The following is a 12898-nucleotide window of genomic DNA, read 5'->3' on the forward strand; positions in this document are numbered from 1 at the left end:
TATCTATGAGGGTAGGTAACAAAAATTTAAAAAACACCCATTTTTTCACAATTTTAAAAATTAATTTTTTCATCAATCTTACATTCAACCTATACATTTTATACACCAAAATGATCGTTTATTCATGTAAAAAGCGCACATAATGCTACTTTGGCCAAAACTCTAATTTTACAGGGTGTCCAACAAAAAGTGTATTTTGGATATCTAGCGTAATACCCAAAATACCTGTCCGAAAAAAATCATTTTTTTTGGCTTAAATCCTGTGTTTTATCTGTGGGCATATGTAGTATATAATGGTTCGGAGGACCCGGGACTATAAGGTTGTCAAATTTCATTTTGGGACACCCTGTAAATGTGATTTTTGTGTCTGTAGAGCTAAAACTTGGTCCAAATTGGCTATTTTTTTTCAAATTACTCTAATATGTGTCTTAGTATGTTTGGCCATAGTGTTTTCTGCCCAGATCAATATTTTCCTATTTTTTGGACACCCTGTATTTTCAAAAAAAGAGAAAAAAAATTTTGTTTTTTTTTAGATTTTTTTTCTATTTTTAAGTTACTTAAAACTGTCATATAAATACAGATTTTGACTAATAACAATAATATTTGCCTATTTTACAAATTTTTACACTTTTGGGACACCCTGTGCATGTTTTTGAAAAATGATGGTTTTTGCCCATTTTTGGGAGGAAGGAGTCGTTTTAGGGCCATAGACTATTTCTTCATTTTTGTAGAACTTTTCAAGATACATCATTTGTTATTTATGCAAAAAGCGCAAAAACCGAACCGTTTTGCCGTTATTCACTGCCACAGGCGGAATTTTTCACGTTTTTTGCCGTTCCCGAGGTTCTAATGGGCATTTGAGGTAGGAAAACGTTGATTTTTCAAGATAACTGTGAAATACTTTTATTTAGGCATTTTAATTTACTAAATTTCATGTGATGTAAAAATTTTTGTCAAAAAAAATTTCAAATGCACATGGTTTATGTTTCTTTTATTACTTATGTTATAGCAATTATTTATATTATATTCACTTCATTTTCTTGTTTTAACAATTGAAATCCATCTTGACGAAAAGCGGTTAGCTGCAAAAAAAATTTGACTTAATATGAATTTTAGAAAATTAAATTTCCTAAATAAAAGTATTTCAGAGTGATCTTGATAAATCAGCGTCTTCTTACCAAAAATGCGCATTAAATCCTCGGGAACGGCAAAAAAACGTAAAAAATTCCGCCTTTAGCAGTGAATAACGGCAAAACGGTTCGGTTTTTGCGCTTTTTGCATAAATAACAAATGATGTATCTTGAAAAGTTCTACAAAAATGAAGAAATAGTCTATGGCCCTAAAACGACTCCTTCCTCCCAAAAATGGGCAAAAACCATCATTTTTCAAAAACATGCACAGGGTGTCCCAAAAGTGTAAAAATTTGTAAAATAGGCAAATATTATTGTTATTAGTCAAAATCTGTATCTATATGACAATTTTAAGTAACTTAAAAATAGAAAAAAAATCTAAAAAAAAACAAAATTTTTTTTTCTCTTTTTTTGAAAATACAGGGTGTCCAAAAAATAGGAAAATATTGATCTGGGCAGAAAACACTATGGCCAAACTACTAAGACACATATTAGAGTAATTTGAAAAAAAATAGCCAATTTGGACCAAGTTTTAGCTCTACAGACACAAAAATCACATTTACAGGGTGTCCCAAAATGAAATTTGACAACCTTATAGTCCCGGGTCCTCCGAACCATTATATACTACATATGCCCACAGATAAAACACAGGGTTTAAGCCAAAAAAAATGATTTTTTTCGGACAGGTATTTTGGGTATTACGCTAGATATCCAAAATACACTTTTTGTTGGACACCCTGTAAAATTAGAGTTTTGGCCAAAGTAGCATTATGTGCGCTTTTTACATGAATAAACGATCATTTTGGTGTATAAAATGTATAGGTTGGATGTAAGATTGATGAAAAAATTAATTTTTAAAATTGTGAAAAAATGGGTGTTTTTTAAATTTTTGTTACCTACCCTCATAGATAGCTAGATATCTAGACATCCAGGGACTCTGAAACTTTTTTTTGGCCATCCAGCATCCTTGAATCACCCAACGGACCAAAATATAGAGTATTAACAAAATCGGAGAGGTAGTGCAGTGGTACATTTGGCAAATAATGCACCATATATAATAACATTATTTTTTAAAATATTGTAAATTTAGTGCTTGAATTTTCTGGCTTCCTTACATAAATATCATATTTAATGGTTTTTTTTTAATTGTAATTCCTAAAACTGATGCTATAAAACGTAAATGTTATGTAGGAAAGGGGAATATCCACGAACAAATGCAAGTGATTCTAAGCATCTTTCCAGCATTGACCCATAGTATTTTTTAGTGAATATACTAGGTTTATGTTTAATATTTGCTTTATCGACTAAAAAGTTAGGTTTCACCATGGTTTTATATGAAAAAAACTTTGAAATGTAAACCAATTTTTAAATCAATATCATCAAATGCTTTGTTGAGTTTAAAGGACAAAATAAAATAACATTGCAGAAAAGCATCAAATGTTGTAAATTACAAAAGTACATTAATTAAACTGTTTACAAGTTACCAACCCTTTTTCTAAATATACATTTTTAATCACAATAATTTATTTTGTGTAAAAGCTTTTAAACAACAGTTTGAACTCATCAAAACATTCGATAATATTGCACCAAACAATGCTTAACATTTTCAAGTTTTTTTCATGTAAAACCATGGTGAAACCTATCTTTTTAGTCGATAAAGCAAATATAGTATATTCACTAAAAAAATACTATGGGTCAATGCTGGAAGATGCTTAGAATCACTTGCTCTTGTTCGTGGATAGTCCTCTTCCTAGGCCAGACAATCCGGAATTAATTTGGAGATTTCTATCCTTTCGTGGCAACGCGCCTTAAGTGGCGATTCTTCGTATTTTTCACAGTAGCTTTTCTTTTATTTTTAGCCCCTGCAGGGCGCTCTAACCCTGCGGGGCCAATTGCCTAACCCTGTGGGGTAATCACATAACCCAATATAACCTAACCTAAAATAACCTATAGAAAGTCAGTTTAAAAATACGATGAATCGCCCCTTAAGGGGCGTTGCCCCGAAAGGGACTATTCCCCAAAAAAAGTAGCAGGATGTATATGTGTCTGAAAGTTGGTGTAGCATTATGGTTCTCTTTATAAGGAAGCTTTTCATAAGTACAGGGAAGAGATGATGGTAACACCAAATCCTGAAGAGATGTCGTCCTCTTAATTTTTTTTAAATTTTCTTTAAAAAATAAACTAAAATTAAAGTTGCGGGTCTTTTATCTTTTATTGTAATATTTGATTACTGCATTGATGGTACAAGAGTCTGAATGTATCTAAAATATTGGACTAACGTATTTGAAATAATTAAAAGTCAAGAGATACATTTTCTTTAGTTTTTAAATTTAAATTGAATCTCGTAGCCATTCTTAAAATCACTTTGGCCATAAGTCCTCACATACGGGGCGTTATCTATAATACAAAGTAGCTTGATGTCTGTCCGTCTGACCGTCTGTCCGTCTGAAGCTTAAGATCTCAGTAACCGCTGAACCGATTGGGCTCTACTCTTCAGGGATTATACCTACTGGTCCTGTGATGGTTTTAAGCTATTTTCCTAGGGGGTGGGACACCCTCAACCCCCCCAAAAACTAAAAAAACCACCCCCCCCCAAAAAAATTTTTTTTTGTAAAATCTCAGTAACTGCTGAACAAATTGGGCTCTACTCTTCTGGGAATATACCTACTGGTCCTCTGGTGGTTTTAGGCTATTTTCTAGGAGGGTGGGACACCCCAACCCCCCCAAAAACTAAAAAAACCACCCCCCCAAAAAATTTTTTTTTTTGTAAAATCTCAGTAACTGCTGAACAAATTGGGCTCTACTCTTCTGGGAATATACCTACTGGTCCTCTGGTGGTTTTAGGCTATTTTCTAGGAGGGTGGGACACCCCAACCCCCTAAAAATAAAAAAATCCGTATTTCCAATTTTTATTTTTTTTTATTTTTGTAAACAAAAACCAGTAATTGGGTTGGGGGAACCCCACTGCAACATGGGGCGAAGCCCCCATGAACCCCCCCCCCAAAAAAAAAAAAAAAAAAAATTCACAAAAAAATTTTTTGGGCTTTTTGTAACTTTTAAAAATTGACATCTTTAAAAAGTTGTTGCAATTATAGGTATTAAATAAAATTTACAGAGGAGAGTTTTCAATTTTTGTGTATATGTGGTCCAATCAGTGGGACTATCAGAGCTTGCACCGCATACAGGGTACTCGCTTATGCTCACCCCGTACGAGATATACGGTGAACAACCTGGGTTTAATTTTTACGAATTGAAATTTTTGTGCATACGGGGCACAACCTGGGTTTAATTTTACCAAAGAGTAATTCGGCAAAGAATAACTTTTTTGAAAATATAAGTATAAAATTATTCTGGAGGGTTGACTTTCCATTACCTCATGGGGCGAAGCCCCTAGAGGCTAGGGGCGAAGCCACTAGTCCTTTTATATAAAGCATTGAGGTTTTTGTTTAAAGATTTTAAAAATTACTGGCTCGAATTGGACTTTTTAGGAAAGCTTTATAAATGTCTGAATGTGGTTTTAGGCTACTTTTCTGACATATCCGCCCTCCTCGGTCCTAAAGGCCTCTAAGAAAAATATTGTTATAATAACTCTTATAATTCAGATGTAAACTTTTTTTTATGTAGGTATATAATTAAGACAAATAAAGAATCAAATAATAATAAAAAAAAAAATACAAGAAGGGGTAGTGGGGTGTATTTTCTAGGGGAGTTTTTTATACCCTCCCCTAATATTCACTGGACCTCTAAGGAGCGACAAAATTTGGGGTTAAGAGAGGCATTTGACGAACCCTTATTCATATGTTTTATTAATCCAATAATTGGACAAAGTTGCAAAACCTAAAGTTTTCTCCAATGTAAACACAGAACCTTTGTATTTACTATTTATACCCTTTGCTAACAAACATTGTACTTCCTTCAGAATAGATTAGATTAATAAAGCTAGGTGTCGGCCTCGCTATTTATTTTACCCTATATTATTTTCAAATTTCAAATTATTTAGAAAAATAAGTAAGCTAGGGAGTTAGTGACCAACAGGTCATTTTGGGAAATCCACTAATTTTCTTTACAATATCTTAATTAATAACAAAATCTGAAGAAACAAAGATGTACTATTCTAGTTAGCTAATATTGTTAAATGAATTCTTTTTCTTTTCAATTTCAGTTAATATACAGTTTGTAGTTTAATACTAAACACAAAACAGATATAAAAGTAAAGTTTTGTCCACAATACTTTTATAAACATGGTAAGTTAAATTCTCTCAGCTACATATGCAAAAATACTTGAAAATTAAGTATGGACCAAAGTTTTTTTCTTTTAACCATAATTTTGAAACAAGAGGTAAATACAAGAAGAATGCATTTAGAAAAAAACGTGGATATTATGACAGGTGAAAAATTGTTGTCAATTTAGGTTGCTAACATGGACATTACGTATTGGTAAGTTCGTTCATCCAGTAGGAGAGGAGGGGATGGGGTAAAGGGGTTAGGCTGGGGAGAACGTTTTTTTAGCCATCTACAGTATTCACTTTATGATAGTACATAATAATCTGGTGAAACATCCTAGTAATAATAAATCCATTACAAGTCCCAAATTTTTCTCAGAATTTTACAGCTTATTTGACGGAAATTGATGAGAAGAGAAAAAAAACTTTTCAGAATGATGATAAAATTGCCTGTAAATATAAAATATATATTTTCACAAGATTGATGGCAAAAAGATATATCTAGGTTTATAAGAAGTCAGGGATCTAAAGGGATAAGACAATGGCCGGTGAATTCATGTGTATCCCCAATGTGGATACACAAAATTCTTTAGATTACAGTTAGTGGTTGGAACGTGTGGACACTTAACTTAATAAACCAACCAATCAAAATTTAATAAAAGTCCCCAAAGTTGTTTAGCCAAAGAATAAAAAAAACGTTATTACCTATATAAAATTTTGGGAACTAGTGTAAAAAAACAGCCTATTGTCCCATTCCTTTCTGATTGGAAGAATTATGAAAATTATTAAATAAAATAAAGTTGATAAAAATATCTTTTTTTAACAGATTAGGTATAAGGTATATGTTCTAAATAATATTAAAGGAAAAATATTCTACAAATATTTGTATAATAAACAAACATATGACCTTACACAGGCTTCAGTTTAAAGGTTTCTAAAACTAAAATTTCATTAGTGTAACATCACTATAGCATGGGGTATTAGACTGTAAGATTACTGTGACAATATGGTATTAATCAAATATAGAAACTGCTTTGAAAAGGGGAGGAAGAGTGACATTTGTTTTCATCACCTTCTAGAGGAATGTTTTATTAAAAGCAGCAAATGTTTTAGAAAATGGAAAAATGCAGATTGCAGAAAGGTTAGGAAATGCCCTGATGGAAATTAAATTACAGAGAACAAGGATGACTATATACACTATTATAGGGTGGAGACAAACAAAAAGGAACAATTGAAGGATATCATAATATTATTTATCCCCAAGAGAACTTTCAGTATTGTTTTTTTCAGGGTTTCGGATCCGCATTGATTTTTTGCGGATCCGGATCCGGATCCTCCAAATTTGGTCAGTGCGGATCCGGATCCGGATCCTACCGGATCCGGTTCCGGATCCTTGACAATAAAAATAAAATCACCAAACTTTTCAAAAAATATTTATTCTTTAATTCAAAGTCAAAAATACTTTTAATTTTCAAGTCTGACCCTAAACCTTAAAGATTGGCTCTCATCAAGAGAATGTCTGAGATTTTATATAAATTAAGGTAGATTTTTCCATTTTTTCCGCATTTTTTTAAGTCCAAGGATCCGGATCCGGATCCGCATTTTTTTGCGGATCCGGATCCGGATCCTTGGACTCGAAAATATGCGGATCCTTGCGGATCCGGATCCGAAACCCTGGTTTTTTTTAATGGATTAGGTGCAGGATGCTGAATATTTCAATAACTTTAAAGACGAAGTTATATTATTAAATGGTGTCTAATCGTCATAGTAATAACCAAACAAAAATTATGTTTTAATATCAAAACATAAAAATTCGCTGAGTGTTTTAATATGAAAACCAGGGGCCGTGATTCAGCCGATGGATTCCATTTGAAAATGCCGAAAATTTAATATTTTGTTGGCGTAGGTTTTATGTAAAACTTTTTTTTATGTAGCTTAAGGGAAGTGAGTAAGAAGGGGAGAAATAAGGGATGAGGGTTGTTGGAAATTTACACATACAATTGTTTGTCTGGATCACATTCCCTAGTCCCTGATCCTGTTACCCCCCCCCCCCCCCCCAACGACAGCGGGAAATCACTATAGGTTTCGTGATTTTTTTCGAATTTGTATGTAAGATCATATGATTTAATTTATCTTTTGACCATTGGAGTATATTCTAACCTTTTGTAGATTGCATTTCACACAAGAGAGTGAAAAAGAAATAAAGAAAGGTTGAAAAAAGCTTTTATGCCATCTTTACCACACACGCACAAACACACGAACACACACGCACTCACACGCAAACACCACAACATCAGTTCCCTAAAGTAGTTTTCACAAAATAATCCAAATCTCATCAAAAGTTTTTTTTTGTAAGTGGTCCCTTTCTGTAAAGTTTGCAAAAACAAAATATTAAATCTTGCAGTCCACTTATTTTAAAGGTTAAGATAAATTTTCTTCATTAAGATCATCTGAAAATAAAATGAATCAGGTAATCCTAATGATTTCAACTTTTCTCTTGGCTTACAATAAGGTTAAAATGACCTCTATGAGGGCTAAGGTCTTTTTTTCAGCCTAAAAATATCTGTTTTTACTTTCCACCTTTATTTCTAATGTCATATATGGTGATTATAATAAGCTTATTATTTGATAAAATACACATATAGGTTGTCATTTTTGCTGATTTTTCCTTTTTTTATATTTTAGGTGGCCACAAGGTTGATATTCTCTGCCAGTCCTGTTGTTCCTTGGTTAGCAGGTAAAAAATTTTAGTTGTAACTTGGATAGGTTAAATATGAATACTAAATAGGGGTTTTGTGGGTGCTGACGCTATCTCATAAAATACTCTATTAGACACTGAAAACCCAACTCACTTCCTAATTTTAAAATAAATCGTTTGTTAGATTATTACTTTAGGTGTTGTTAGGTTAGATTATATTGAGTAGCCATGTAGTTTCATATCAATTTTTCTAGTAGATGTGTAATTGGCAATATATTTTTACCTTTATTACTATAAAGGGGAGTAGGGCGGCTATAGTTTGGATAGTGAAAAATTTGGGTATAGTCCCTTACGTGGCAACGCACCTTAAGGGACGATTCTTCGTATTTTTCACAGTAGCCTTTCTCCTATTTCTAGCCCCTGCAGGGGGCTCTAACCCTGCGGGGCCAATTGCCTAACCCTGTGGTGGCAATCACCTAACCCAATATAACCTAACCTAACCTAAAATACGACTAAATAAGACTTTTATTAATTGACATCAAAACGTAATAAGTATGATTGTTCATTAATTATGGAGCAAAATATTCTTATTACTCTTATGAAGGATAGTTTCTTTAACTTTCAGCAAATTCAGAATTAATTGTTGATTTTGAATGCATTTCTTTAATTGGTGCATACCATCCAATTCCAAATCTAAATCAAATAGAAAGACTAATAAATCTAAATTATAAATTATCTTTCTACTTTCATAGTAGGTATCAAAAGGGCAATTTAAAAAATATTTTTTTTGTAATTAATTTAACAACAAATTCTTTGAGGATTTATAAATCAAATGAGAAATGTTGATTAACATTTTTAAAATTAATCAAGCTACATTTTAATGAGCTTTTATTAAAAAGAAGGAAAATAATTAATTACAGATTGAATCTGAGTTAAATGAATTTCTGTTAAATTGAATTTTGATTCTTCAGTATGACTAACATGTAAAATATATTTTGAACTTATTAAATTTAACTGGAGTGAATTCAAAGTACTATATGTACTAATAGATGCTTACCCCTATCCTTAAATTCGTGATGAAGCAAAAAAGACGATCTTACTCGTGTTATTCTAATTTCTATCCAAGTATCCCTGATTTAAAGAATTTTGTATTTATGTTTTATCAGATATCATCTTATCAATCTCTTTTTTCCTGCAAATCTATGGTAGAATATAGTTATACTAATATTAAAATAAACACAAATCTTTATCCCTGTAAATTAATATTAAAATAAACATTCTCTGTATTCCTGAAAAAAGGACCATCAGATGTGTGTGAAGGCAATTATGTTCTGTCAGATATCCACTCATCAATCGCCCAGCTTCTAAACTGATTTTCTTTTCTTTTTTTGGGAGGTGTTTCCATAAAACATTGAAGGGGTTGTCATTACGTATGAAAGAGTATTTTTTTAACATACTATCAGTAGATTAAGTATATACCAGCGGATGCGCCCATAGCATTTAAAAGATATGCATAAGGAAAGGCAAAATATACCCTACAACCATCTCTGGACTAATGTAAAGCTTTCATAAAATGAATAACTTAATGGATTCGGTAGTTTAAATCACAGGCTACAGACAAAAAACCTTACTACTTTACATAACAGGATTAGTCAGGGATTTCTTTTGGATTCTGATAGTCCCTTTGCTGCCAAATTACTAAGAAATTATTATAGGTTTATCAAAGCAAATAGCTTGTTTTACCGGCTGTGAGATTAAGATATTAATCAGTTTGCAAGAACATTAATATTTCTAGTTCTATTGACCTCTTTCCTATAATTCAGTTTTTTTTTGTCTGAGAAAGGTTTGAAGATTCTAGAATATACAAACATGAATTTCGCATCGTATTATAGACAGCCTTCCATGGACATTAAAATGAAAAAGGGAAAAGTAAGTTGCGGGTAAAATCCGTAAAGGTTGTGTGTTTCAAGTTAAAAACAGTAGTAGAACGATAAAAATTTATGTTAACCTTTTTTAAAAAAAATTTGTTGTCTATAGTTCTTTTCAAAAAGAAATACACATATTTTGTGAATATTTTCTTTCTATTACTATTTTTAAGCCTTAAACACACACTTTTACGGATTTTACCCGCAACCTTTTTTTACCTTTTATGTTTTTTACATTAATATTCGTGGGAAATTGTTTGTAATACGATGCTATACATGCTTTTCAGTATGGCTGAAAACAGTTTCTAATCCAGCGGATATTAGGTAATCGGTTTCGAAGTCATACTAGAAAAATATTTAGGTATTAAAACTTTAAAAGTCATTTGTATATTCTCCATTTGAAACTTGTCAGTCATTGTATAAAGAACATATTTATATTTTATGACTATGGCGTGACAAAGAGTTTTTAAAAAATTAGATTGTCCTTTTTTTTTTGCTTTTGAGTGCTTTGCTTGTATGAACACCTGAACTTTTATGTGTAGATTTTTAATGTTAGGTTGTTACATTAATCCTTAACTTACATTGCTTATTACTGACAAAATTGTCCTTCCTTAAAATATGTCCCAATCTTTGATTTTTTGCACATTTTCCTCTTATTCTGGCTCTGATTGTTCTTGACAGCTGCATAAAAATCATTATGTTCAACAAGTATATAAATTAGATATATACCTATATATTATATATATATATATGTATCATGCATATTATTTTGAGGATTTACAATGATTTTTATAATGGATGCTTTGGATTTGGCTTTTCAAAATAATATTAGCTGATTCTTTTTCAAAAATAGGGTGGCTCAACGGTAAGACAAGTTTTGGCAGTTGATTAGTGAGACTTCACTTGAAAAGCGGTTGTAGATAAATACTCCAGATAACTACCTGACACTAGTGTTGGGCACCTTTTTAGTCTGTTAGCAAATTGATTTCTTCTTTTTTGAAACGACTTTGCTGTGTTTATATTTTCGACGCTATTGGCTGATATTAATCCAATTAAAGGTAGGGACAGGGTCCAAGGGGTGGTGACATACAATTATTTAATTCCTTCCCCCTCTTTTGATTTACTTTAATTCCTAAATGTAATTTTTTCTATAATATATTTATTTTTCAGCTATCCTAACAACAAGTCCAGATAAGACTCCAGTTCCTTTCTCTGAAGATGAAAATAACAAAGAAGTTCTTTATAAGGTAAAATACAAGTTCATGCTTGTGTGATTTTTAAAAGGGAAGCTTTTCTATAATTAGGGTCGGTCCGTCCGTACGTCCGTCCGTCCGTCCGTACGTCCGTAACGGATAGCTTTTTCCGTTAATTTAGGCATGTTAGAATTGTCCTATCGATATCAAATTTTGCATGGTGATTCCTTTAGTAGTTAGGTACGATTTAGAAAGCGTAGCAACTCTATAATCATTACCAAAATGTCCGTACGTCCATTTTAAACATGTTGATTTTTTTTACTTTTTTAACAACAAATTTTTATGTGATCAAATCATCGGATTGATCTGATTTTTGGTATATTGATTCCTGGGACAACAAAGTATAATGTAATAAGCGAAGCAACTCTATAATCAAGTCCTAAAAATGTAAGTATGTCCATAAAAATTATCCTGTATCAAGCAGTTTCACAACAAATTTACTTACAATTTTGCTTTGACTCTTATAAATTTATATTATGATAATTAAGTTCTAACACTATACAAGTGTTAATGTCCGTTTGTCCTACCGTTTCAGTGCTTCGCTTTTATGGATGTTGTCATCCTTGTTTCTATAATTTTGAATGAGAGATAATTGAAATTTATATGAGTTCTTATACCTACTTTTTTGGGTTAATACTAAATTTTTACACAATTGTTACCAATTTATCTAGTAATTTTGTTTCTCCCCTAGCTTTTAGGGGAGGGCGGGTGATGTCAGGAAATAGCCTAAAACCATCCCAATACATAAAAAGTTAATTTCTGTCAGTTTGACTAAAAAGAGCATTTGATGAAAACTTATCCTTATTCCTTTTTATGGAAAGCTATAAGTGATCTTTTGACTTAACTCTTAATAGATCCCCCCCCCCTTTATTATTTTATCCAATGTCTTATGTTATTATGCAAAGATATTTTACTGGTAAAATATTAGCAACAAATATATTTCTATTCTGAGTCTGATATATTGATAGGGGAATATTCAATTTAGATTGCTTGTATGTACCTCTATTAGTGGTTAGTTGGTTAATCAAGTAGGAGGAGAGGGTATTGGGGATGATTGGGGTTATTGTTGTTTTAGCTTGCTGGGAATATTACTTTATTAGAGTACATGAAAATCTGGTGCAACATCCAAGTTATTATATATCGATTGGGTTAAGCTATTGATTTGTGATGTTATTGAATTTGTTATATTAGCCATACATAAACCTATTTGCATCAAAAATATTTCAGTTCAAAGGATATTGGCCATGTGTGTGTGTGTGAATGCACTTAACAAATATGATTACTTTCACTACTGTATTCCAGCGCAGCGGAGCTAGTAATTTAATTTTAGTTGCCTTGATGAAAACAGTACCTAGGCTAAAGATTATGGGACAATGAGGTTCTTTTGTTAAGACGTATGTATGTATGTAGCATTAATTCTCTGAAGTTAGCATTCAGATACTCCCGAAGATCAGAAGGCAGGGTCCTTTAGCCAATCTTTGATTAGTAAGCTTCGCTCACAGCTAATTTATTCTAAGTTAAACTGCAAGCTGACCCGCAATTCTCGTGGAAGCTACTCAATTATTACACAATTTAAGATTTTAGATGGTTTAGGGTTCTCGTTCACAACGTAGAGCTATCCTCAGCATCAGGACATCTGCCATACTCATGCCAGTTTTAAGAAAGTCTG

The 12898-nt window shown here is 32.1% G+C and overlaps 1 protein-coding gene across 2 annotated transcripts in view; it reads left to right on the forward strand.

The window, feature by feature from the left end:
- PIG-V (phosphatidylinositol glycan anchor biosynthesis class V) overlaps positions 1–12898 on the forward strand; it is a 65828-nt gene that overhangs the window by 29661 nt on the left and 23269 nt on the right. For both annotated transcript variants that reach the window (XM_080153749.1, XM_080153750.1), the window contains exons 16-17: positions 8039–8090; positions 11147–11223. In XM_080153749.1, coding sequence (XP_080009875.1) covers positions 8039–8090; positions 11147–11223 — 129 coding nt within the window. The remainder of the gene's footprint in view (positions 1–8038; positions 8091–11146; positions 11224–12898) is intronic.

The sequence above is a fragment of the Acartia tonsa genome, chromosome 3, assembly GCF_053477335.1.
Source record: "Acartia tonsa isolate MP-2025a chromosome 3, ASM5347733v1, whole genome shotgun sequence".
Taxonomy (NCBI): Eukaryota; Metazoa; Arthropoda; class Copepoda; order Calanoida; family Acartiidae; genus Acartia; species Acartia tonsa.